General features: G+C 37.5%; 1 protein-coding gene across 2 annotated transcripts in view; it reads left to right on the top strand.

The window, feature by feature from the left end:
- Positions 1 to 27,272, top strand: part of NAV3 (neuron navigator 3) — a 354,382-nt gene that overhangs the window by 277,566 nt on the left and 49,544 nt on the right. The window contains exons 13-18 of one of the 2 annotated variants that reach the window (XM_087723408.1): positions 8,419 to 8,557; positions 9,526 to 9,802; positions 10,393 to 11,101; positions 15,341 to 15,829; positions 24,302 to 24,343; positions 26,205 to 26,362. In XM_087723408.1, coding sequence (XP_087579534.1) covers positions 8,419 to 8,557; positions 9,526 to 9,802; positions 10,393 to 11,101; positions 15,341 to 15,829; positions 24,302 to 24,343; positions 26,205 to 26,362 — 1,814 coding nt within the window. The remainder of the gene's footprint in view (positions 1 to 8,418; positions 8,558 to 9,525; positions 9,803 to 10,392; positions 11,102 to 15,340; positions 15,830 to 24,301; positions 24,344 to 26,204; positions 26,363 to 27,272) is intronic. The other variant, XM_087723409.1, reaches the window with a different exon arrangement.

Below are 27,272 nucleotides of genomic sequence, written 5' to 3'. Positions count from 1 at the left end.
CTAATATTTGTAATCTTGAGCTAGTACTGCATAATATTCCAATAATAGATTGTTTTTAAAGGTTTTTTTTTAAATAGTATCTAATATAAAGTTCATTAGGCAACATAGGTATAGTCAGATATTATTTAATTATTTTGCTCCATTTAGATTTTTCTTACTCTCATGTTACTATCCAGTATTATGCTGGAGGTAATATTTATTTAATAAGTTTAATCATAACTAACAAGGAATTCTTCTCATCCTATTGTTCCATTTCATATGTTAGTAGCCAGTCCTTCATTTTATTTTTTGTCTGTTCAAATAACAGTTGTCTGTACGTACAACAATAATTTTTAAAGATGATGTTGAAGTCAGTTGGCAAAGCTTATATGTATCTTTATTGTCTTATCTCTTCACTCCATTGCACTTTTTTTCATGCATGAAGATGCATTGGAAAACTGGCACTTTGTTTTTCCAAGTTTAGTTTTTATACAAAAAAATTATCATAGTATGTAAAATGAGTAATGAATTTTATATCTTGCATCCTTGCTTGACTATAAAAATGTGGATGGGCAATGAAAAGATATAACTAATGTAGAATCAGTAACAGAATGCCAGATGCCATTTCAAGATACAGCTATTAGATATCCTCTAATGGATTTTATAGCAAATAAGTTTCTTTTGACAGTATTTTTAAAAACTATAGTGTTCAACTAATTTGATGAATCAAGGAAGATGTTTAACTCTTTTAGTCCTTTAAGTAAACAAGCTAAATGTCTCCTGCAAACTTTCAGTGAGAAACCCTGGGGAAAAATGTCAGTAAGAGGAAGGAAAAATAAGGGCAGAGGATTATCATATTCACATGATATGAGAACAATGACAAAATGATGCCTTCATCCTTTTTTCACTCTACAATTTCCACTTAGGCATCAGATAGCAGAGGTTCAGAATGCCCTGGGCTCCTGTTGATTTTGTTAAATGCCAGATATGACTATAATAAGTATTTCTTCATTCATGATTTGATGATATATGACAATATAGATCTGCTATATATACTGTTAAGATCTGAGTGAGTGATGGAGGGGAACTGTTGCCTAGAAAAATGTGTTTTTAAACTCAACAGTCTCAGTATCCAAATTTTCTTAAAAATCAGCCTTCAGAGCAACTCTTCAAGTGTAACAGGCATAAAGGATAATGAGCATAACTATAACTTGGACAAAAATCCTCCTATATGAGAAGAAGACACAAAGAAGAAGAAAATTTTATTACCTTATACAAGACTTTCTTAAAGTATCACAAATTCTCTCTCTCTCTCTCTCTCTCTCTCTCTCTCTCTCTCTCTCTCTCTCTCCCTCCCTCCCTCCCTCCCTCCCTCCTTCCCTCCCTCCCTCTCTCTCTGATCTAAATTGTAAAACATCAATCTAGAGGTTTCTGACAGGAAAAGCATTTAATAAGCAATTTATGAAAGTGATTAGAAAATGAATTATGCAAACATAGTGTCCTTTCAAGGGGGCCAACTATGGTTTGAGCAAAGTAGCTATTCCCTTATCTTTAAATCTACTGGAGATCACTATTTTCTTGTGATCTCCTTGTGACAAGGAGCAGCTTCTGGAGCACTTGCGAGCCAACTTAAATCCTCTCCTGTCCTGAGAGGAAATATCAAGGAACCTCACCAGTTTTTCATTCTGCCATGGTCAGTAGCTCTGCTTTTTGGATATGTCTTAAGTTTACTCCAGAAGTCCCTTCAAATCTGTGTGGCAACTTAAGATATGTGGATTTCAATGCCCAGATTTCCTCAACCAAGTTTGAAAAAAAAAAAAAACCACTGTTCTGCTAAAGGCCAGAAAAAGTTGGCAATTATCTTGCAAATATTCTAATAAGTCAGCAAAGTAGATTTAGCAGCTTGCTCTCTGTATATACCACAGAGCTTTTACACTGACCTAATTTAATATTCTTTCTTAGCAATATTGGAAAATAGATTCAGGAACATCTGCTGAAGTGATGAAAGCAGCCCTTGAGGCACAAGGGCCATTGAACTTCAGGTATATGCCTTGCTCTATATTGGATTACTGCAATACACTTTATGTGGTTTTAAAATGGTCTGGAAATTTCAGCTGGCACAAATGCATCAACAAGATTTTGACAAGGTAATACATGACAGGAATATAAAATTGCATCTCCCACTCCGCCCTCCAGGAGTGAAGTAAGAAATAGAGCTTCTGCTGATCTGTTTTGGGGTTTTATGGTCTATCATAGTTAATAAATGATATTGACTTAAGAGTAAGCAATAAGCTGACCATATTATGTGTAGTCAGGGTAATTTATAAAAGGTTTCTTTAAACTAAGTAGTGAACTAAATGATAAGTGTAAATACCAGGATTTCAGTATTTTAGTAATTTCTTGCTTCGAGCATTATCTTCCTATCCAGGAAGATCTAAGATGGCAGTTTTGAAGGACTACAATCTTTGGAGGTCACAAAGGTGGGCATTTGTCTACTGCTGCCCTGTTTCTCATTGGGACTAAAACCTGTTTAGATTTAGGCATGCCATTAAGACTTCGTTGGTTTGGGAAAGCTTTGAAGACTAAAAAAGGTATGGGCAATGAATAGTTTGTAAGATACTAGATATCTTCATTTCTAACTCAGAAGAAAGAGATCCATGGATGAAAGAGAACTACTGAAATATTTTCTAGGATAGGAAAGGAAAATTGCTACGGTATTATACTGTATGACTGACAGAACACCATTCAGGTAGTGAGGATCTATGGATTTTTACTGCTTTCCTGTTTCTTGCACTGTTCAAGGTCAATCTTGGTTCTATGTCAGTCTGCAACAAATATATTAAATATGATCACATTACAACATATAGTGATGGGCTGTTAAATTATCTGAATATCTACCCTGTCTGCAGCAGGCTGGCAGAACAAACAATGTGGATTTCCCAGCCATCATCCTCTATATGATGACTCTATAAGCATTTGATTAAAAGATTACTGGATAATTTTTGTTTTGTTTTGGGGTTTTTAGAGCTATAAAACTTACCCCAATAAAATTATGGAGTGCATTAAAATGATGTACGCAGATAAAACATGCGGGTTATTTTAAATTACTTGTATACAGATTTCAAAATACTTTAGTTTCATAATAAAGTTTCAATTTTTGGAAGATACAAAATCAAAGGTAAAAGAATTATGAGACTTTCCGTAATAATCAAAAACAAAAATGCATTTTCACAATGTACAAAAGCTAATGAATGGAAAATTAGATCAGAATTGTTGCATATTGGCCTAAATGTAAACAAAGTTAATTGTAAGCATCGGGTTATAAACTTTATAAGTATTATCTTGGATACAAGCAGCATGTTTGTAACTAACAAAAAGCATTTGATAAATAATTTTAACCAAAATGTTGCCCTTTAGGTGATTATTGCATCATTTCTTGATGGAATTATTTTTTTATGTATGTACAACAGATATCTTGATCTAAAACTTGAAATGTAGTTAATTATTATACTGCTTATTCACTTGCATAAGATAGAAGAAAATCAGTATCATTTCCTGATTTTTTTTAAAAATTAACAAATTATTTTTAGTTATGCTGCCTTTCCAAAAATGCTCTCCTTTTTTAAAAATTTAAAAGCAAGTGTCTTGAAGCTAAAAATATCTCAAAAATATTATATTTGTATCTCTAGAGAGTTTAGGAGTAGAATTCTAAACCAATATATACTTCAGTTCAGGATATTCTTTGACAGCTATATGAAAAAATGGCTTATTTATTTCATTTACATATTAAAAGTTATTTCCATTTTTATTAAACTTTTTGAAAAAAACTATACTAAGAAGTATAATCCTATGTAATGCCATTTGTTGATATGTTGTTTATATTCTTAGTAGAGAATATTTTTTGCTATGAAAATGCTGATTAAATCTGTTCTGTGACCCACAAGTAATACAGAGTTTCCGCCACAGTAGTTGTCATGCTTGAAAATGACAGGTAATGCATTATACTTGAGGTAGAAAGAAATAAAGTACGAGTCTAGTGGCACTTGTGGCCATTTCCCTATGGAGACAGAATATATATAGAAAATTAATGGCTCTAGGGGAGTTCCAGAATATTCATTGTCTAGTTTTACTTGCACTGCTCATGGCTTCATTTTTATGTTGTCTATGCTATGTTGAATGTGGCTAAATAGGCTTAATGCTGTTGTTTATGATTTATTAGCAGACATGCCAAGGACAGTCCTTTATAAAACAACTGATGGATTGATTGCAGTGGGAGCTGGCAGGCTTTGTCAATTTGTTTGTTATTTTGCACATTTAAAAAACGACAACAACTACTATGCCATTTTTATAAAACAAAAAAAAAATCCTTTTGAAAGAATTGAAAACATATCTTAGTAAAAATAGAAGTAAAGTCTCCTGTCCAGGTCACAAAATGAATTCATCCCAGGTGTTTTCTTTCAAATAAAAAGAAACATGCGCTTTACCATTATCTTGTTCCCAAATGTTATTTCAAGCTAATATTTTAGTCTATATTGCAGCTCTGGGAGCTGTTGATATTCTTCCATCCAAGTGTAACTTGGTATTTTTAAAACAGCCATGATTAGGTATAGTAACACTGCCTGCTATAAGATGGCTTTAATTTAGAAACATCTTCCAAGTCTGTGGTGGGAATCACTTTCTGCTGATAGTAAACCTGCCATCTGTTATTTATTCTGCTTAAGAGCTGTAAAAAGCAATAGCATATGCAACCATTAAGATCAGCAATTATCTTCCATTCAGTGATGGAAGCCAGCCTTAAGGACTTTTGATGGTGGCAGTAAATGCTGCTCTGTCAATCTTCTATAAGATAGACAGGGGCAATGTGAAGCATAAGTGCATAAGGACACCACAGTTCCTGAAAGTAAGAAAGGTTGTTTACATCATTCCATGTCATTTCTAGTGAGAGAAAAGCAGCTGTGGGAATGTTGGGCTACCAAAAAAAACTCAACCCCAAATAAAGTCAACAATCTCTGTCTTTGCTCTTCTTGGATGCTCCTGTTTAGGCAGACACATTATAATATTTTAGAAGACTTTTAATTTCCTTATGCTCAATTATTTTTTTTGTGCTCAGCCATGAACTCTTTTTAATTATAGATTATCTATAAACTGCTCAGAGTCATCAAAGAATGAAAGGGCCCTTGGAATTGGATGGAAGGGAAAGAAAGAAGGAACAAAAGATGGTAGCTACATTTGTACAATTCAAGTACTGCCCGTTTTTTTAGATGCACTGCAATGCTGCTAACTGTGCTCAGGAATTTGGGGGATGGGAAATAGTATGAATGCTAATTTACAGTCCATAAAAAGTACTAAAACTCATTGTTTCATTTTCAGGAAAAGCTGAAGAATGATTTTTAAATTTAGAAATGACATCTTTCTTTTAGACAATTATTTTATTTCACAGCAAAAATTTAGAGAAATTTTCATAACAATGCTTGTCATTTGACATGTGCAAAGTACTAGAAATAAATAAGATTCTAAACAGGAAAATTTAAAGAATCATGAAATTGATTTCCTTAAAACTGCAGCTGTTCAACATTCCTAAAATAATTGGGTTTTGCCCTGTCAGGGTATTTCTAATGACTATTTGTTAGTGGCATGCAGTTTCTTTTAATACACTATAGAGAGTTCACTCTTCATGGAACAGCTGGCTGGAAGAGCAATAGCCTTCCCCCCCCCCCCCCCCCATACATCAAAATAGAGAGATGCACAGACAGACAAATACTTTATTACAGTTATATACCAGCTCAAAAACCAAATAAGTAAAAGTCTACAATAAAAGCCAGTAATTATAAAACTGGCGCAATTGATATGACATTTTTTTTACAAATAGTAAAACAAACTTAGCCATGTTATGAAAAATTGGTTCACAGCCAAACAGTTATATTGTACAATTAAGTTGCATAGTACAGTATTCATTGAAATGTTGAATTATGACTATACAAATCACCTGAAAAGATCACCTGTTCAACTCCATTTATCAAGTAACAGCTGGGTACTATCCAGAAGCATGTCTAATCTGCACTATTAAAAATAGTTTTAAAAAGCCCCCCAACCTATTCTAAGCCTGCATTGTCTACATGCAAATGCTACTTCCTCTCAAAATTATATAATAGACAATTAACTGTTCTAATCAATTGTCTGGAACCTAGTGTAGATGGTTTGTAATGAAGGGAGAGGGAGCAATGTGAAGTTAATATCCAACACACTGTTGCTATTTATTTGTAGGACAGCTAACAGTAAGTAGGAAACTAATACAGTTCAGTAAAATTAGATTGAAATCCATTACAAATCCATAGCACTACTGGCAATATTTTTCATATGCATATCACATGCATAACAGACTATTTGAATCTGAGTAAAGTTCCTCAAATAGGCCCTCCATGAAAAATAGGAGAAAATGATGCTGGGAGCAATTAAGAATGGTGGTCAATTGTTTAGGTGAGGATTGCCTCTCCTCTTCTTTCACTCAAGACCATGCTGACAATTTTCCAAAGTGCATTTAAACATTATTTTGATACTTTACTTCCTGGTGTGTGTTTGTTTGTTTGTTTGTGTGTATGTGTGTGTGTGTGTGTGTGTGTGTGTGTGTGTGTGTGTGTGTGTGTGTCTGTTCCATGTATTACTCTTTTTAAAAAAATGGTGGTGAAGAACTAAAAATAAATTTATTCTTTCTGATGTTGTTAATTGTCATCAGAATATCATTGATTATGTTCATGTACTGCCAACTTCAGTCAGCTCCAAGTGGTTTACAGCATCATCTAATCTAGCTGATACAATAACACTCATGTGATATAGGGAGCCTGGTCAAATCAATAGATTCAGTGTTATAGTCCAAACATAAGACTTCAGTGATTACTAATACTATCTTCTCCAAGGCCTATATCTAAACTGTGTAAAAGCACTCCTGACTTAAAAGCACCCAAAGGTGCTTTTCCAAAAGGCACTGGACTTTCAGTTGCCTTTTGGAAAAACACCTTTGGATGTCTGCCAGCAGCTTTTTTTTCTTGTGGATTAGATTAAGGTTCTGTGTTTCATTCACTTCATCACCCTTTCTTAATTTATTAGCATTTGATTTATTTCTATATTTTTAATCAATGCTTATCAGATTCTTGTTCTTTATTCTGAGCCAGTTCACCTTTTTAGATAGACATCAAAAGTATCTCCTTCAGGTAGGTATTGTAGCATCCATCAAGAACTCTAAAGGCAACTATGGCCACATAGTTTTTCTTGAGAAATTCTAGATTATATTAAATCCTTAATCCCCCATCACAACAAACCACCATAGACAATGAAAAACAATAACTTCGTCCTTCATCCCATCAGATCGCATAGAGTAGGCCTCCTCCGAATTCCATCCGCCAGTCAGTGCCGACTGGCGACTACGCGGAGGAGAGCCTTCTCAGTTGCAGCTCTGACGCTTTGGAACGATCTCCCCGTGGAGATTTGCACCCTCACCACCGTCCAGACCTTCCGCACAGCCCTCAAGATCTGGCTATCCCGTCAGGCCTGGGGATAAGACCCTAACCTTGCCCCACCCGAATGCTGAATGAATGTTGTGTTTTACTGGTTTATTTTTTTTATTCACGTTTTTTTTTTCTTGTGTTTTGTCTTGCACCCCCTTCCTATTTATTGTAAGCCGCCCTGAGTCCCCTCAGGGAAAAGGGCGGCCTATAAATGTCATTAAAATGAAATGAAATGAAATGAAAATAACACTGATTATTAAGAAGTCTACCTTGATTATGGATTACTGAAAACTATTCCTCTCAGTTTTGTCAAAAGATCATAGAAAGCAAGATGAAATATGGTATTGAAACACACACGGCAAGATACTGAATAACATTGTGTTAACTTATATTAATTTATATCATGAAAACTGCCTGGAATGCAAAAATAATGTGTTACTATTGATATTATTTTCACTTTCAGTGTTGTTTCTGAGAAGACTTGAAGTAGAACACTTTTATATTCTTTGAATCTTATTTGATTTATGTTTATTTCCTTGAAGAATAACCAACTTAATCTTAACCCACACCATTTTCTGGGAAAGCCTTGAAATAATCTAAACTAATACCGGAATAAAATATTTAAACCAGAATCCAATATTGATTTAATGCTGCTTTTATGATACGTATCTTACAAAATATGAGTCCAACAAACTACAAATCAGCCTATTGTGGACATTTATACTAGATCTTGATAAAGATAGAAACTGCATATTTAGTAAATTATTTACAATCAAAGCATTTGTAGTAATATGTGGATTGCTAAAGTTTATATTTAGCATATTTAGCAATATTTTTAATGAGTAAACAACCCATGAAGTCAATTACATCAGCGAATTTCAGTTCCTGAGAAGAATAGATGAGATATCAATTTCTTTTCTCTCTTGTTTTCCAACAGTTGGGATGATAGCAGTTCTGTTAGCAGTGGCCTCAGTGATACTTTGGATAACATCAGCACAGATGACCTCAACACTACATCATCGGTCAGTTCTTATTCTAACAGTACTGCTTCTTCAAGAAAGAATATACCTACCCATGTAGGTCTCACCTTCTTAATTTTCTGTCTAGGGTAGGATATTTATTTCAGATAGTCACTTGGATGCTTTCTTACTTTTTCTTAACATACTTGTTCAACACATACATTCTTTACTAGAGTGATTTGAGGGTGGAGTGATGAGGCATTTGTTTATTTCTTTGGTTTTCTTTGTGTTTTCTTTGTTGGAATTATAATAATCCTAAGTCTTCTGACATGTTATAGTTATAATTAGAGTTTCTGGTATAGCCATGTCATAAAACCATGATGAAACAATTAATTGAATCAAAGCAAAGCAACAAAGGGACACCTTCTGTGCATGTTCGTTTTATGTGTGTGTGTGTGGGGGGGGAACGGATAACCCATTTCTTGATCAAGGACCTGTGGAGAGTCATAAACACTGCTGGAGTTTAATGACATGATTACATTTTCCATTGATCACAGCACGGTGTTGCCAACAACCCAAGGCAAAGTTCTGTGCTGCATATGGAGGCAAGATTGAGGGTTAAAGATATAGCAAAGTCCTTTCTTAGCATATCACACTCTTGGTTATAAAGAGATTGTGAAATAACAACTAATCTCTGAGTAAACACATTTAGTCCCAATCAAATGGCCTGTCAGTTAAGAATCATATTCCTGTCAAGCCACTTATTGCAGTACTGGTAGTTTTGTAGGCAAATTGAAAATCTTTCACAATTCTAATCTGAAACTTGCCTGTTAATTAAATATCTGATCCTCATATTCTTAGGTGTAATGAAGAAAACAATATCAAGAATCAGCATTAATTTTTGTTACGTATTATTAGTTTCTCTCAATGCTAAGTTATTGTACTTAGCACCAGCTATACAAATACCAAATACCAGTCAAAGTAGAGTGATCAGTATTTTGAGGGTAAGACATTACATAAATAATGTATACTCTACACTCACTGATTGAAATTAATTTCATTCCATGATATTTTATTTTCGGTAGATGAAGACAGATTCTGAAAAACGTTCAGTAACTGATGGAGAACCTTGGGGAAGCAGTGAAGAATTAAAGAAGCCAGAGGAAGATCTTGAGAGCAATCTTGACAACAGTGGCAAGTGGAGGAGCCATCCTCCTGGATTGCTTGAGGAGGCTGAGAAAGGAGGGCAAAAAACTCCTCTTCCTATTTCTCAGACAGGCTCTTGGAGAAGAGGCATGACTGCACAAGTGGGAGCAACATCATCTAGGCACAAAGCTGGAGGAAGTACTATCAAGACACCTGGTAGGAAAGGCATTGAGAGTGTTTCATGTAAGACTAGAAGTTCCCTAAGTTCCCTTAATTGACCTCAATAGATGGGAAAACTCCATATTTAGCTCCTGGGTATAGAAAACCAGTAATACCGTAATATTAGATTTATTACACAGATAATTTGTATAACTGAAGTGTATCACTTGGATAATAGCTCAGAAGTATTTAGTGAGGAATAATGATAGAGTGTTGTATTGCCATATTTCTTTTGCAGTTGTGGGATGGGTAGATTGGTTTTCCATGAGAGTGAACTCTCATTTCATCCTTTCTCATCAATTATTGGGTCTCCCTCTCCATTCAGGAGTCCTTGTATCTGGCTATTTCCCTATGAATATTTTCAAAAAGAAAGTTTGTTCTGCCTTCAGCTTCCCCCCTGGCATATTGTTTACTGCCCATTTATACCCTTCACCTTGAGAAAGATGAAGGTGCTTTGCAAACCCTTCAAAACAGGTGTTTTGCAGCATTTGAAAGGTCATATGGGTCTCCGCTCTTTATATACAGTATTACTGAAAAACTGAAATCTACTAGACATGGATTTCTGCAGCAATTGTCCTCTTCTTTAGGAAAAACAGATGATGCCAAAGCTTCTGAAAAAGTAAAAACTCCCCTGAAAGGAGCTTCCATCCAGCGTTCCCCTTCAGATGCAGGAAAAAGCAGTGGAGATGAAGGGAAAAAACCTCCTTCTGGAATTGGTCGATCAACAGCCACAGGTTCCTTTGGTTTCAAGAAAACTGGAGTCAGCTCTTCAACAATAATCACTGCAAGTGGAGCAACCATAACAAGTGGCTCGGCAACTTTGGGGAAGATGCCTAAATCGGCAGCCATTGGTGGAAAATCAAATGCAGGGAGAAAGACCAGTCTAGATGGTTCTCAGAATCAAGAAGATGGTGTCTTACATATGAGTTCAAAGACCACTTTGCAGTATCGAAGTTTACCACGTCCTTCAAAATCAAGCACAAGTGGGATTCCTGGCCGAGGTGGACACAGATCTAGCACCAGCAGCATTGACTCTAATGTCAGCAGCAAGTCTGCTGGTGCTGCTGCCACTAACAAATTGAGGGAACCTACAAAGATTGGCTCAGGACGATCTAGTCCTGTAACAATCAACCAGACGGACAAAGAAAAAGAAAAAGTGGCAATATCTGATTCTGAGAGTGTATCCTTGTCTGGTTCTCCCAAATCAAGTCCAACTTCAGCTAGTGCATGTGGAACACCAAGTCTCAGACAGCCAGGTTCAAAATACCCAGATATTGCCTCACCTACATTTAGAAGGTAAAAATGTTTTATGTGAAAATTGTGATTCTTGCCCTCTCTACCTTTCTCAGAAGAGATGATATTCCACAGGTATATTATGGAGTTGGGATGCTTGGAGGATTATGGTACTTCATGCTCCAACAGCAAAATAGATTTACACTTCCAGGAAAAGGCAGAAGATCTCCAAATGGCTTCCATAGTGTAAACTGATACAAATCTCCCTATTTCTCCTTGTATTTCTTTCTTCATACAACAAGCCATTTCATCTAATATGCAACACCCATAGCCCAAAAATGTAAAATCTCCAATAAAAATTGAACATGGTAGATACGTACATGTATACATATATACATAAATGTGTGTGTGTATGTATTTCAAAACCATACAGAGAGCAATCCATTGGGCAACTAACCAACAACAGTCCTAACAAAAACTATAATTATCAATTTTACTAACTGTTTAATAGTTGCCTTTGCAACTTTGCCTTTTCCCAATTTTTTGATAACAAAACATTTTCCATTATCAAGAAATATGTCTTGCACACTGTAACCCACCATTTAGAAATATTTGGGCTCCCATAATGGCCATTAGTCATGGTTGGTGGGTATAGTAGTCCAATTCATATGAGATGGTAAAAGCTTCACTGAGCTTTTATAATTTTTTTCAGTTCCCACTGATTCTCAGTTGGGATGGATGCAGGAGAGATACAAGTAATTCTTCAGACATAGTCAGATTATTCAATTTCTACCAGAGAGAATAGCAGTGAATATGAACCTTAGTGGAGGACGTAACTGTCAATAGCTATCTTCCTTCCTTCCTTCCTTCCTTCCTTCCTTCCTTCCTTCCTTCCTTCCTTCCCCCTCCCTCCCTCCCTCCCTCTTTCTTTCTTTCTTTCTTTCTTTTTTCTTTATTGGTCAAGTGTGATTGGACATACAAGAAATTTGTCTTTGGAGCATATGTTCTCAGTGAACAGAAAGAAAAATAAAATACATTCATTAAGAATCATAAGATACAACACTTAGTGATAGTCTAAAGTTACTAATAAGCAATCAAATCATACTAGAAAACAAATAAAACAATATAAATTGTAAAGATACAAGCAACATGGTTATAGTCATAAGTGGGAAGAGATAGGTACTAGGAAGGATGAGAAGAACAATAGTAATACAGTCTTAGTAAATAATTTGACAGTGTGGGAATTAGTTGTTTAGCAGAGTGATGGCATTCAGGAAAAAGCTGTCCTTGTGTCTAGTTGTTCTAATATGCAGTGCTCTATGATAGAAGAGCCTAGAAACTTGAAGGTCTCTACTGTTGATACTATGTTGTCTAGTATTGCAAGAGGTGGTAGTATAGGAGGGTTTATCCTAAAATCTACCAACTTTTCTACAGTTTGTCTGTAGTTAGTTCAAGATTGTTCTTGTTGCACCACTAGGCTGTTCAACTTCACGAATCACAGATTCACCATTGTCTCAAATGAGACAAATCACTGTTGTATCATCTGCAAACTTCAGTACTTTAACAGAGGGATCTTTTGAGATGCAGTCATTGGTGTATAGAGAGAAGAGAGGTGGAAAGAGCACACAGCCCTGGGGGGCTCCTGTGCTAATTGTACAGGTATCTGGTGTGATTTTGCCTAGCTTCACCTGCTGCTTCCAGTCTGTTAGGAAGTTTATGATCCATTTACAAGTATGGCCAGGTACAGCTAGCTGATTTAGTTTAGTTAGAAGAATATCTGGAATGATGGTATTAAATGCTGAGACGAAGTCTACAAAGAGGACCCTTGCACATGTCTTTGGAGATTCAAGATGTTGTAGGATGTAGTGCAGAGTCATATTAACAGCATCAGCTGTCAATCTATTTTCTCGGTAGGCAAATTGAAGGGGTCTAACAGCAAATCCATGATGGTTTTCAGGTGGGCATATGCCTATATGTTTCCTGAAGTACTCCTTATAGTATTTCTAAGGAATTTGGTTTACTCTTTTTAAAATTGCAAGGCTTGTCAAAAAGCAGTTAGAAAGACATTCAGGTATTTCTTTCAATGTTGAGTTTTTAGTTAAATCTGTTCACTGTTTCCTTCTGAAATAATTCTGATGTTCAGAAATTAACACAGTGTACAGTGCATGTTTGTCTTAAGGAAAGATCAAATAGATGAAGAAATGATATAATAGTACATTTTATCAGAATATATACATTGCAAGTTGCTTTATTTCTCTATGCAGGACTCATGAGAAATTGCTGGAAAATAGCTATAAGTATTTCACTAGCAGCTAATTCTTTGCTGTGAAATATGTTGAAAAGTTAGGCAAACTAATTTTATTTTACTTATTCATAAATTTTGAAGCTACCCATCTCCCTTTCAGAGGGAGAGAAACTATGACTGTCTCCCAACGTATTATATCTCTGTAACATTTAAAATGAAATGTTGACTAACAAATAATTTTGGAACTTCCAATTAGGTTGAAAGTTGGTCTGACATCTACAAATAGTTGTAATCAATTTTCCCTTTTTGGAAGCTATGAAATGCTCATGAAATGTTCAGAGGGCAGAAAAATATAAAAGAGTGTCTAAATCTAATTATAAACAGCCGTTGCCTGTCAGAATGCCTAACGGGACAGGAGAAGACCTGCATCAACATAATTTAATTGGCGAAGTCTACTACAGAATAGTTTTCTATTCAAGAAAATATAAGGGGAAGCCTGCTTTTACTTGCCTTTGGATGGCTGATAACTGCCCAGGAATAGTATGGCATTAAGGATCCCATATGTGGGAAGGTTGTAATTTCATATTTTCATAATAGCTAAGTAGTGGATGAATGTTTATTAAAAATAAACATCTCTTTATATTTATGGATTATAAATTACCTTCTAAATATCTTATTAGATACATGATGAAAAACAAATTATACATTTTTACAATATGCCATGGATACAGTCTCAAAAATGCTCCATAAGAAGCTTTATGTCTAATTATAATTATTGTATCATTTTACTGGATGCCAAAGTCGAAGATATTTGCTGTCACCCAAACCTTTCCATTTCTTTTTTTCCTTTTTTTCTGGACATACTGTATATGCCAACTTCCAATGAAAGGGCTAAACTGCATTCGTTAAACCACACTTTTCATTTTCTGAGAAGCCCTATTAATCTAGATCAGGCACACACAAAAACTGAAGGGTAGCATACTGTTTTCATCCTATTAACGTCTCTTAAGAAAACGAATGTTTTTTTTAAAGTATATATTAGTAAGGTAGGGAAAAAGTTTTGTAGAAACCAGGGCAGATGCCTGAGATATCTACGTAAGTATAATGTTCCTTATCTTTAATCATCCTATTATGTTGCAAATTGTGCAAAAATATGCAGCCCATCTTGATTTGGAGATTTTTGAAACCCTAGTATTTTCATCAGAAACATTCTGATGAATAAGAATGAAAATAAGAATGAAATTTTTAAAATCATATTGGCAATCTCTGGATATTAAAGCCTGACTCAAGTTATCAGGACAAGTTGTTCTATCAAAAACACTCAATAATCTTGAAAGAAAGCTGGGACTACCCTCTTGTGGCCAGTCACCAATACAACATTTTACTTAGGAATTGTTTACCACTGTAGCATTTATTACAGTATAAATAAATATTATGTATTTGTTTTTCATTACCATTGAATAAACTGTAAAATTTAGAAAAGCCTTCCTGTAGAATTTATAGAAGGACAGATAATTTCAGATCTTTTAGAAATACAATTTTCTGCAGTTCACAAAAGAAATCTATTTTATTTTGCTGGAAATTGCTGGAGTGGGCTTGGAGAATAAATGTAATGAGATAAATAAAAATGAACTTTCATACATATAAATAGATACATATGGAAAGAAACTGAAATTAGCATTTTGCATCTAATTTCAGATTTGAGAAAAATATTGATTTGGTGGCTGTCCATAATTATGCTATACTACTTTAATTATTAAAATGTCTTCTGATTAAGCTTTTGAAATACTTGTTAAATTTTGATGAACATTTAATCTTTTTAGTCATCCACATAAAGATGAATTGTTGACTTTATTATCTCTATGAGAAGATCCATATTTCTTAAAAGACAAAGTTTGAATGAGTGCTCTTGAATTATTATTTTTAAATGACATCTAATAATGCATAATCAAAATGGATTTCCTTGTGAGAAATGTAAAAGTGACTTGTGCTGATATTCCAGATATTATGATGTGAAGCTTTGGTTTCTAACATTTAGGTTATTGGTTTGCTTCTAGGTTGTTTGGCGCCAAAGCCAGTGGCAAAGCTGCCACTGCACCAAATACAGAAGGCGCAAAATCTACATCTGCCATGCCCAGCCCTAGTACCACATTAGCTCGGCAAGGCAGTCTGGAATCTCCATCTTCAGGTACAGGTAGCATGGGCAGTGCAGGTGGGCAGAGTGGAAGCAGTAGCCCCCTCTTCAATAAGCCCTCGGACTTAAATACAGATGTTGTAGGCCTAAGTCACTCCTTGGCTTCAAGTCCAGCCTCAGCCCATTCTTTCACATCAGGTGGTCTTGTGTGGGCTGCAAATCTGAGTAGTTCTTCTGCTGGTAGTAAGGATACACCAAGTTACCAGTCGATGACTAGCCTTCACACCAGCTCTGAATCTATTGATCTCCCTCTTAGTCATCATGGCTCCCTCTCTGGATTGACCACAAGCACTCAAGATGTTCAGAGCCTGCTTATGAGGACTGGAAGTGTCAGATCTACTCTTTCAGAAAGGTGAGTTAATCATAAAGAGAGATAGGGGGGAGGGAGGGAGAGAGAGAGAGAGAGAGAGAGAATCATAAGTGAGCTTGTGGGGGGGGGAACCTCTGAAAAACTAGGGATTGAAAAAAGTCTTTATTTCATTCAGTAGATTTCTTCTACAGAATCTATTAAATTATGATTGCTTGAAATTAAGATACTTGGGAAACATTTAGAACATAGTGATGACATTAATAAAATTAATACCGTAGTCACCATGGCTTCAAAACAGTAAGTCTTAAGTGTTCCTTCATTTGCTTAGATCATTCTCAAAATTGCAAAAAGAAGATAATGAAGTAGTTTAACCCAGCCAATGTATACTATATGTAACAGTATAATTGTGCTTAATAAATTATAGCTCACTTTATATTAGTGCTTGGAATTTGGGCCGAAGCTACAAAATGGTTGTTGTTCTAGGGTAACATGATATAAGTAATCTCTTTCCTCCTCTCTGAAGATTTCTCTAGAAAGTCTTCTTTTAAGATAATTGCACACTGTCCAAAGCTCAAAATTGTTTAACCTTAACTATGAATAGTGTTAATCTTGTATGTGAAAGTTTTAACTGTAAAACACTTTAATATTCATTTTTATGAAAAGAAGTATATAATAAATTTGTATGGAAAGATCAACAAGTAAACAATTCAGTTTCATAAAGTTCAACAACCTTCTCTCATTCATGATATATAGAAGTGTTGAATTGCAAATATCTTGTCATTTCTAACAAGCAGGGTGATTTAGCCTTTTGTGTATAGTTGATTGGAAGAGACCAGCTTGGGAAAGGCTAAATGTGGTATTTAAATGGTTTGTTTGAAAGTAAACATAATTAAGAATTAATACAGTAAGAGACCTTGTGGTTGTGCTAAGAAGGAATAAGTTGTGTCAAGTCTTTGTGAGCCCAAAACAAATTGATGTGCTCTTGGCAAATATGAGATTCACACTAGAGTCATCAGGAAACTATGTACTATGTACTCAGTGGTTCACTTCACAGTATTTCTTTTTTTTAATTAAAAGTTTTGAAAAGGTTTTAAAGGATGCAGTGGTGAGAACCCTCCTTAAGAAGCCTTCTCTGGACCCAGCTTTCTTTAACAACTATCATCAAATCTCCAACCTCCCTTTTGTAGGGAAGGTTGTTGAGAAGGTGGTGGCCTTTCAACTCCAACGGTCCTTGGATGAAGCAGACTATCTGGAATCTTTTCAGTTGGGTTTCAGGCCTGGTTACTGCACTGAAACTGCTTTGGTCGCACTGATCAATGATCTCTGGCGGGCCAGGGATAGAGGACATTCCTCTATCTTGGTGCTTCTTGACCTCTCAGCGGCCTTCGATACCATTGACCATGGTATCCTTCTGCGGCGGTTGCGGGAGGTGAGAGTGGGAGGCACTGTTTTACGGTGGTTCTCCTCCTACCTCTCGGACAGGTCGCAGTCGGTGTTGGTTGGAGGACAGAGGTCGACCCCTAGGCCCCTTAAATATGGGGTGCCACAGGACTCAGTCCTGTCCCCCCTCCTATTTAACATCTACATGAAGCCCCTGGGTGAGTTCATACGCCGGCACGGGATCAAATACCATCAGTATGTGGACGATACTCAATTGTATCTGTCCGCCCCGTGCCAACTCAGCGAAGCAGTGGAAGTGATGTGCCAGTGCCTGGAGGCTGTCAGGGTCTGGATGGGAGCGAACAAGCTTGCACTCAATCCAGACAAGATCGAGTGGCTATTGATGCTGCCTCCCAAGGATAGTCCAGATATTCCATCCCTTAGCCTGGGGGGTGAAATCTTACACCCCTCAAAGAGGGTCCACAACTTGGGTGTCCTCCTGGATTCGCAGCTGACGTTAGAACACCATCTGTTGGCTGTGACCAGGAGGGCTTTTGCCCAGGTCTGCCTGGTGTACCAGTTGCGGTCCTACCTGGACCGGGAGGCACTTCCAATGGTCACTCATGCCCTCGTCACCTCTAGGCTCGATTACTGTAATGCGCTTTACATGGGGCTGCCCCTGAAAAGTGTTCGGAAACTACAGTTGGTCCAGAACGCAGCTGCACGAGCGATATCGGGTGTACCTAGATACACCTATCCTCCGAGATATTACACCTATCCTCCGCGAGCTGCACTGGCTTCCGATCGGTGTCAGCACACACTTCAAGGTGCTGGTCATTACCTTTAAAGCCCTACATGGCCTAGGACCTGGATATCTAAGAGACTGCCTCCTGCCACATACCTTCCAATGGCCGATAAGAACTCACAGGCTGGGCCTTCTCCGGGTGCCGTCAACCAGACAATGCTGGCTGGTGGCTCCTCGGAGGAGGGCCTTCTCTGTAGCTGCTCCGACCCTGTGGAATGACCTACCCGTAGACATCCAGACCCTTCCCACACTCTTGGCCTTCCGAAAAGCAACCAAAACCTGGCTATTCCGTCAGGCCTGGGGCTGTTGACTTCATGAATGAGGTCCAGCCCCACCCAGATGGAGTGTATGGTGCGTTGTTTTTAAATTGTTTCTCTTTAAACTGTTTTTTAATTTTTAATTCCTTATTTTAACTTGTTTCTGTAAGCCGCCCGGAGTCCTACGGCATTGGGCAGCATATAAATTTATTAAAAGTTAAAGTTAATTCATCAAATATTTCTGGTCATTTGTTCTAATATGTGTTTCTTGCAGGCAAATTACATCATCATTGAATTGTTTCAAATAATGGTTTATTTTTTTCCTTTTCTGTGGTGAATTTAAACCATTTGACATTCCAGTTAAAAATGTAATTGTCATCTTTAGCTCCCTGAAGCTTTTTAAGAGCCACCTAGAAATCCTGTAACTTGATTTTCGGCCTGGCTCCTCCCATCACTTCTGAGCTAATATTTATGGCTTCTTGAGCCGTTGTCTGAGCTTGTTGCTGGGCTTGTTGCTTCTTTAGTTCTTGTTCCTTATGTCTGGTAGCCGCTCGGGTTTGTCTTTGCTCCTTGGCTCCTTCTATCTCTGCCAGAGGATTCTGAACTTGGGCCACCTCCAATGATCCTTGGGTATTTTGCTGTCTGGTCTCTCCTGCTTGCTCCCTTTCTCTAAATCCTGGAGGTGAGGGATGAACAGCCTTTAGTACGTTGCTATAAAAATCTCTGGCCTTCCAAACTGAGTTAAGATGGTATCTTTGTCCCACTAATCCGGCTGAAGCTTCCCATCTGTATTGTAACTGACTGTTTTTGAGTTGGTCCACTAGGAATACATAGCCATTTCTGGCTCTCAGCATTTTGGGTGGGATTTCCTTCAAAACTATCACCTCCTGGCCCGCAATCTGCAACTTGATTTTATAGGACTCTTGTAGTATCAGGTTTCTCATATCCCTTGTAGCAAAATAGACTACAATGTCTCTTGGGAGTTGTTTCTCTCTGGCAATCCAAGAGTTAACGTGGTATATTTTGTCTAATTGCCAGTCATAGTCCCTTCTTGGTTGACCTACTAATTGATCAAAGGCTTCTGAAAGAATCTCCTTCAGGTTTTCTTGATTATTCTCTTTAAGGCCTCTTATTCTCAGAGCAAGTTCCATATGCCTATATTGTAGCATTGTGATTTCATTTTCTGCATCGTGAACCTTGTTTTGGACTTCCTCCATTTTATTTGCTAAATTAACATTAGACTCATTAACTTCTTCCACTTTTTCATCCAATAGGGATACGTAGCCAATAAGCATTTAAAAGTTTCCACAATATCTTCTCTGATCTCTTGGTTATGAATCTGAATTAAGTCTTTCATCTCCAAAATCTCCTCCAAGACCTCCTTGAAAGCAGCCTTTTCCTGTATTTTAAGTTCTAAAGCAGATGCATGGTCTTTTAAAGCATCATTTAAAACTCTTTGCAGCACCTCTTGGGTTAAGGCTTCTCCAGCAGGAGGAGGAGGGGGGGATAGTAATGACTGTAATTTATTTGTCGGGGCTGGAGAGATTCCAGCACTTTTAGAGGCCATTGTTGTTTTAACTTGTTTTGAAGCCATTTCTAACCTTCAGTTAAGCTTATCTTCCACCAAATTATTAAGTCCAAACAAGCCGCTTATTACTCTTGTAGCTTGCTAAGAAATCAATGCTGTTTTAAGTGATTTTAAGCTCTGTAGTAGTTTGTTAAATTGCAACTCAGCCCCGCCTTCAAGACTCCGGTGCCATTTTATCTTCTGCCTCGTTAGTTTTAATAGAAGGAATTTTTAGAAAATGGAGTTATAGTTTATATATACATACAGTTGTAACTTCTCCGGTATCTGCTCTGCCTGCTTTTTGCTCAGATGTAAATCAAACATTGTTATGCAGGGATGATTGTGAGCCTTGGTTTCTGCAGAAAGGTAGAATGAGTCCTGGGTGCGGCGTTTGCCGAGTTGCAGGGGGCTCACACTTTCCACATCCCAGAATTATCTCCTGGGGGGGTAATGGAGCTCTCCCCAAGTTCAGCAGCTCTCCCCTTTCCTCTTTGCCCGAGGAAAGGGTTATCAATCTGTCAGACAGCTGATATATACTCCAAACAGTGTAAGGCGATCTCAGGGCTGGAGCTACTTCAAAGAGCAGCTTCTTCAGGCTACACTGGAAGTCGTCTTCACAGTATTTCTATGTACTATGTTGCATGAATTTGTTTGTGTGTACATGCATAGACCGATGCTTTGTTTCTTCTTGGAATACCTCTGCTTTTCAGACTATTGATTGTATTTGTACATTTATGCTATAGTTGTCTTCACAAATGTGAAAGAACAATGAAGCAAGCAGCATAAAGTAACACAGATCCACAGCAATAGCTGCATAAGGGGCAGGTACGACGAGAGCTTCAGGGCTAGCCATTACCGGGGAAGGAGGGTCCGCTACGTCACAGCGATCCCGCCTTCTGGCCCTGTTAGCCCCACTCCAGGACCCGATGGCGAGAGTTGTCAGGACCCTGGTCTCAGGCTGTTGTTGCTAAATGCCAGGTCTGTGGTTCACAAAGCTCCCCTCGTCCGGGACCTAATATTAGATGAGGGGGCAGACCTGGCATGTATTACTGAAACCTGGCTGGGCCCGGAGGGAGGAGTCCCCCTCACTGAAATGTGCCCAGAAGGGTTTCAGGTGCTCCATCAGCCGTGACCCCAGAGAAGGGGTGGGGGAGTGGCTGTCATCATCCGAGGGTCATTAGTTCCTCGTAGGATCCCTGCTCTGGAGCTTGTTGGGTGTGAGTCCCTGTTGGTGAAGTTGGACCTTGAGGGTCGAGTGGGCTTGTTGTTAACGTACCTACCTCCCAACAGCATTGCAACAGCCCTCCCCTCGCTCCTCGAGTCAGTAGCCGAGCTGGCGGTAGAGTTCCCCAGGCTTACGGTGCTGGGGGATTTCAACCTGCCTTTGCTCGGTGAACACTCTGATGGGGCACAGGAGTTCATGGCTTCCATGACAGCCATGGACTTGACCCAAGTAATCCGACTCACTCAGCGGGTCACACACTTGAGCTCGTATTTCTCTCGGAGCAGTGGAGACGTGATCTAGATTTGAAGGGCATTAAGATCTTGCCCTTGTCATGGTCTGATCACTTCCTACTGAGGCTTGACTTTCGGAAACCAATCCCCCACTGTAGGGAGGGGGAACTGATTAAGTGGTTCCGCCCCAGGCGCCTGATGGACCCTATGAGATTTCAGACGGCGCTTGGAGAAATACCTGATGCTCTCGTCCACAGTCCGGTGGAGTCCTTAGTCGCTGCTTGGAATACAGCGGTGGCAGGGGCTCTAAACCGGATTGCGCCTTTACGGCATCTCTGAGGTAGTGGATCCAGGAGGGCTCCTTGGTTCATCGAGGAACTCCGGAAGATGAAGCGCCAAAAGAGACACCTAGAGCGCCGCTGGAGGGCTAGTAACTCTGAATCTGACTGAGCACTGATGAGAGCCTATATCAGGACCTATCTCGTGGCAATACGGGTGGCAAAATGTTCTCATTTTCCCGCTCTTATTGCATCCACAGAATCGCGCCCAGCCGCCTTGTTTAGAATAGCCCGCTCCCTCTTGAAAGGGAGGGATGCGGATGACCCTTTACAAGGTAGAGCTGAGGAATTTGTTCAGTTTCTGAGGGATAAAGTTGCTCGGATTCGGACGGACCTGGACTCCAATTGCACGAGGTACTGGGGGAAGGTCTTGAGTGGATTTTATGGAGAGAGTTTCAACTTGTTGCTCCTGAGGAAGTGGACAAGGCCATGGGAGCGGTGAGTGCCTCCACCTGTATACTGGACCCGTGCCCCTCCTGGATGGTCTCGACCAGCAGGGAGGTGACACATGGCTGGCTCCAGATGATAGTCAATACCTCTCTTCGGGAGGGATCCTTCCCGCACCTCCTAAAGGATGCGGTGGTGAGACTCCTCCTGAAGAAACCTTCTCTGGACCGAGCCATTTTGAACAACTATCGTCCAGTCTCCAACCTCCCCTTTTGGGGCGGACAGATACTCAATTGTATCTGTCTGCTCCGTGCCAACTCAGCGAAGCAGTGGAAGTGATGTGCCAGTGCCTGGAGGCTGTCAGGGTCTGGATGGGAGCGAACAAGCTTGCACTCAATCCAGACAAGATCGAGTGGCTATTGATGCTGCCTCCCAAGGATAGTCCAGATATTCCATCCCTTAGCCTGAAATCTTACACCCCTCAGAGAGGGTCTGCAACTTGGGTGTCCTCCTGGATCCGCAGCTGATGCTAGAACATCACTTGTCAGCTGTGACCAGGGGGGCCTTTGCCCAGGTTCTCCTGGTGCACCAGTTGCGACCCTATCTGGACCGGGAGGCCCTTTGGATGGTCACTCACGCCCTCATCACCTCAAGACTGGATTACTGTAACACGCTCTACATGGGGCTGCCCTTGAAGAGTGTTCGAAGACTTCAGTTAGTACAGGCCTGAAACCCGACTCACATTTTTTATCTGGCCCCTTCGGGGGGGGGGGGGGTTCTCTCCAAATGTCAAGTATAGTCCTTGATCCCTTACATTAGGCCATACAAGAAATTTGCCTCTTGACAGACAGGTATTCAGATTTAATGGTCACATTCATTGCTGTTCAAGTAAAACACAAATATGATTTATTTAGTTATTGTTCATATACATTGTGAAGTGGTCCACAGCTCAGGACACAGATTTTATTACTTCATTTGTCAATTTGTCTTTTCATTGTCAAACCAGGTCTGGCACTAAGGATACCACAGTAATCCAACAGATTCATTTTTTGATATGGAGAGTGTAATTTATTTTCAGATACTCAAGTTGAAGGAAAGCTTTACTTGTGTTTACATGATGACAGATAGTTGTTTTAGCAAAAAAAAAGAGGTAGGTTTTGTATTTGATATGTCAGGAGATCCAAGAAAGTAGATATCATAGAATTAAAACTTATATTTACCTATGAAATTAGATACTAGAAATGAACCTTTGTTATAGTGTGTTTTGAAAAAAATACACTGACATTATCTTTTAAATTGTTTTTATAAATTAAAACTGTAAACTGTTAGAAACAATGTAAGGTTAAAACGTAAGAAAAATCTTTGGCATTTTTAATAATACAAATCTAGATTATTGTTTTCCGTAAATATTTGTTTTTGTTTTCGATAGAAGGTTTAGCTTTTTGAAAAAAAAAATTATTGATTTATTCATTAGGTAGAAAATTCATCACAACAAAAATTAAGACCTTTCCATTAGTCTTCAACTTTCAACCTAATTCTTAGTGTTATCTATGATCCTGGTTTTCAGTGTTGGCATTATGCGCTTCATAACTATTATATTAACAAAATATAATGACATATGGAACAATACATGACGGTAGTTTAAGCATCAAAACATGAAAGAAGCTAAAATTTCAAATCCTCAGGTGCTAAAAACAGATTTTCCTTTCTTAATTAACGGTCAAGGGAAAAAGTCTTGGGCAGATCTAGAGAGAAAAGAAATCTATACTCAGAAGAACTTAGCTATCCTGAGCTTACATTAAAATCATGTCTGAGCCCAGTTCATTTCTTTAGGCTCTCCTGTCAACATAACTACATTTTCAGCTATTTACTATCTTCAAATTTCATAAGAATTGGAGATGGCAAGATATGTTCAGCATTTTATACATTTACGTCTTGTGAATGAACTTGCCCTTTGAAAAGTCCTGACTTAGATATTAAACTATGCTTATGGAAATCACATTAGCACAACAAATTGAAATCAAACAATTATGCCATCTGTATTATCCAAACACTCCTCCCAAAGAATATAAGAATCTGAATTAGATAATAACTAAAGCTAGATATGATTTCAACATTGTAAAAATGCAAGAATAGACCATTGTTACCGAAAAGTGAAGGATAATCTTTGTACAGTATTAACACACCTCATTTACAGATTTGACATTATCCATTAAAAATAGTTTTTCTAAAATACAGTATCTGCAATTCAAACCTTTTTAGACCTTTTAATTTTGAAGTATTCTGTTTACTGTATGTCTTTAGGGTTTTTCTTTATTTTAACAGCATGCAGCTTGACAGAAATACACTGCCCAAAAAGGGATTAAGGTATATAATATTTTATTCAGCATGACTGCTGTTTCTCTGTTGTTCTGTAACTTCTCTCTATAATACATCATCCTTTTCTTGTTACTGTGTAACCTGTAGTGAACAACAAATATAGTACTTCCATTTATGTTTAGGAATTAGTTTATCAAAAAGTTAAAATATTTTATCTCTTCGACAATAAGAATAATAAGAATAATTTGTAGGCTGCATCCAGCAATTGTAAAATCTGTGTATTTACTTAACAAATTTTCATAGCTGATTTTTTTCTCTCCCAGAATTGCTTAACTGTTTCACAGGATCTTCCAGATAAGTTTCAAATTTTGCTTTAGGTGGTATCTTCTGACAATCTAAGTCAGTAATTGTCAAAGTATGGTCCTTTGACCACCAATCATTTCCAAAGCTCCATCAAGTGTTGTTTCACAGTTTTACACATTCACTGGACAGGTCCTATTTTTGATTTAGGGTCTACCTTCCTAATATGCAACACACTAAAAGTGCAGTTTGTTTGAAACAATTTCACTGATTCCACAAATTTATCTGAAACAAGAACTCAGAGTTTGCTTCTCATGTCATTTTAAAGGTATAACTTCCCACTGCTCATAGTTTTCTGTTCTTTACAGATTGATTCCTTACAAATTGATTTCTTAGTCAAATAAAAATATCCATTTACCACACAATTATTCTGGTTATTGAATCCTACAGTCTTACTTTACTTCTGACTTTAAAGTGACTCTCAGAGAGCAAGCCTGCTTAATTTCCAAAAGTTTTCAATAATAATATTTTCAGGAAAGGATACAACATTCTTCTGCTGCACATGAAGGTATATTTCAATGAACCTCAAGTAGATTTGAGAGTAGAAAAATAGTATCAATCCTTTTTGGTTATCTAAATATACTCACCTCAGCAAACCTTGTTCCCACCCATGGATCAAGGTTTATCAAAGTCTAGCAGCCCAACAATCTGTTTTTACATATATGAAGAAACAGGTCTTGACTATGACAACAAGAACAAGCTTTATTTTCAGGCAAAGGACAGTTTTAAAAAAAAAAGCACTTTAGGAAAATCATAACACCAGTTTTTAAAATCTTCATTTTTAACTTTGCAAAATATTTGATTACCGGTATATATGAAATATAAGCAATATATTGCAGTTTGACTACTTAAAAGGACCTTATGTACTTATCACTGAACACTTTTTAAGCCTTTGTCACAAATGTGGGCGGTTATACTGTTGGAGATACATTTTTGTCCTTGGCAGCAATCCCCCAAAGTCTATGGAAAATTAAGTTTCCCAACTATTGGTTTCAGCAAACACACTTCTTCACAAGAGAATATTTCTTTTTCACCTCTTATCTCTATCTATTTAGTGGTAAAGTGGTATCCCAGGATCACTCTGTGAATAAATAATGCTTTTCCCCCATAAGATGTCCTATCAAGTGTCACTTACAAACCCAAATCATTTCTTTTTATAGTGTTAATCTGTTCTCATTGTTTTCAACTTTATCTGTGCATTTTGCTCCTCTAGCTATCATTATGTAAGAACTGACCACTGTTCTATTTTCACGAATTATTTTTTAAATGTGTCATTATGCTTGAATTCAGATTCTGGTTTTTTTTCCTAAGTTTTTTTAACGTTTTCTGAACAATTTCCTCTGCATGATTTTTTGTAACACGCCAATTGTCTCTCTGTTAATGAATTGTCTGTCTTTTTCTTGGGTGATATTTACCTCAAATATTCTATTAAAAATCATATGAACTGAAAGTGATACTTGATAACAATGTCTAATCTTTGGGTAACTGTTGCATTTTAGTTTCATACAGCATGTGAAGGTTTTAATTTGTCCATGATCATCTGTTTCAGGTATACTCCATCTTCTCGCCAGGCTGGTCAAGAGGAAGGGAAAGAGTGGCTGCGTTCACATTCTACTGGAGGGCTCCAAGACACTGGAAATCAGTCTCCCCTGGTGTCACCTACAGTTATGTCTTCCTCTGCAACTGGCAAATATTTCTCTAATTTAGGTAAGAAGGCATAATTTGCTTTGTTACTTTATTATATTTTGGTGGAGTCATATCCTCCATTAATTTGCAGAAGTAATTCATATGTGTTTCCAATTAAGTTTTCTCATGTCAATTACAGATTCTGCTGGGAGTTTTGGAGGTTTTTTTTTTTTGCAAAAGTTTCTCTTTCCCCAGTCTGTGTGTCATTTTCCCATAAGTTGAGTCTTTCAGAAATGATTTAGCTATTTATTTCAAAGCAAACATTGCTGAAAGTGGCTTGGTTTAACAAATTATGTGAAAGATGATAAATCTTGTTTTCTATAAAGAAACATTAAAAGGAGCAAAAGTCTTCCCCTTGAGAGTCTTGGAAACTTTTCAAATGATAATTCCATGTGTGTGAGAGAGGAAAGAAAAGAATATTTCAAATCATGGCTAAAAACAGTTCTGTATCACAGAATTATCAATTTAAAAATATAAATACATTTTGGTGTATTAGATAATTGTTACTGCTGCAACTAAGAAAAAATGGTCAGAGATGTATATGGTCCATTGAAAAAAATAAATTTTATTTTCCTTTACATGTAGTTAACATTATTTATAGGAAGTAATATAATTCCTCATTTAATAATTTACCATTCAATTCTGAAAAAAAACACCATTTTGTTAAGAACCTCTGGAATCACATCTAAAAATGTGAAGCCACATTTGACCCTAAAGCCACAATGGTTTTAATTGTTTATAAAATATAGCCAATATGTCACTTCATTCAATAGATTTTCCCTAGAAGCTCCCGTTACTTGTCCCAACTTCTGCCAACCTAGCAGTTCGAAAGCATGTAAAAGTACAAGTAGAAAAATAGGGATCACCTTTGTTAGGAAGTTAATAGTGTTCTGTGCACCTTTGGCATTTAGTCATGCTGGCTACATGACCA

The sequence above is a fragment of the Thamnophis sirtalis genome, unplaced genomic scaffold (assembly GCF_051295495.1).
Source record: "Thamnophis sirtalis isolate CommonGarterSnake01/CBP01778 unplaced genomic scaffold, rThaSir2_p1.2 scaffold_9, whole genome shotgun sequence".
Taxonomy (NCBI): domain Eukaryota; kingdom Metazoa; phylum Chordata; class Lepidosauria; order Squamata; family Natricidae; genus Thamnophis; species Thamnophis sirtalis.
The sequence above is the reverse complement of the archived record's forward strand: the minus strand, read 5'-3'. Positions and strand labels throughout refer to the sequence as shown.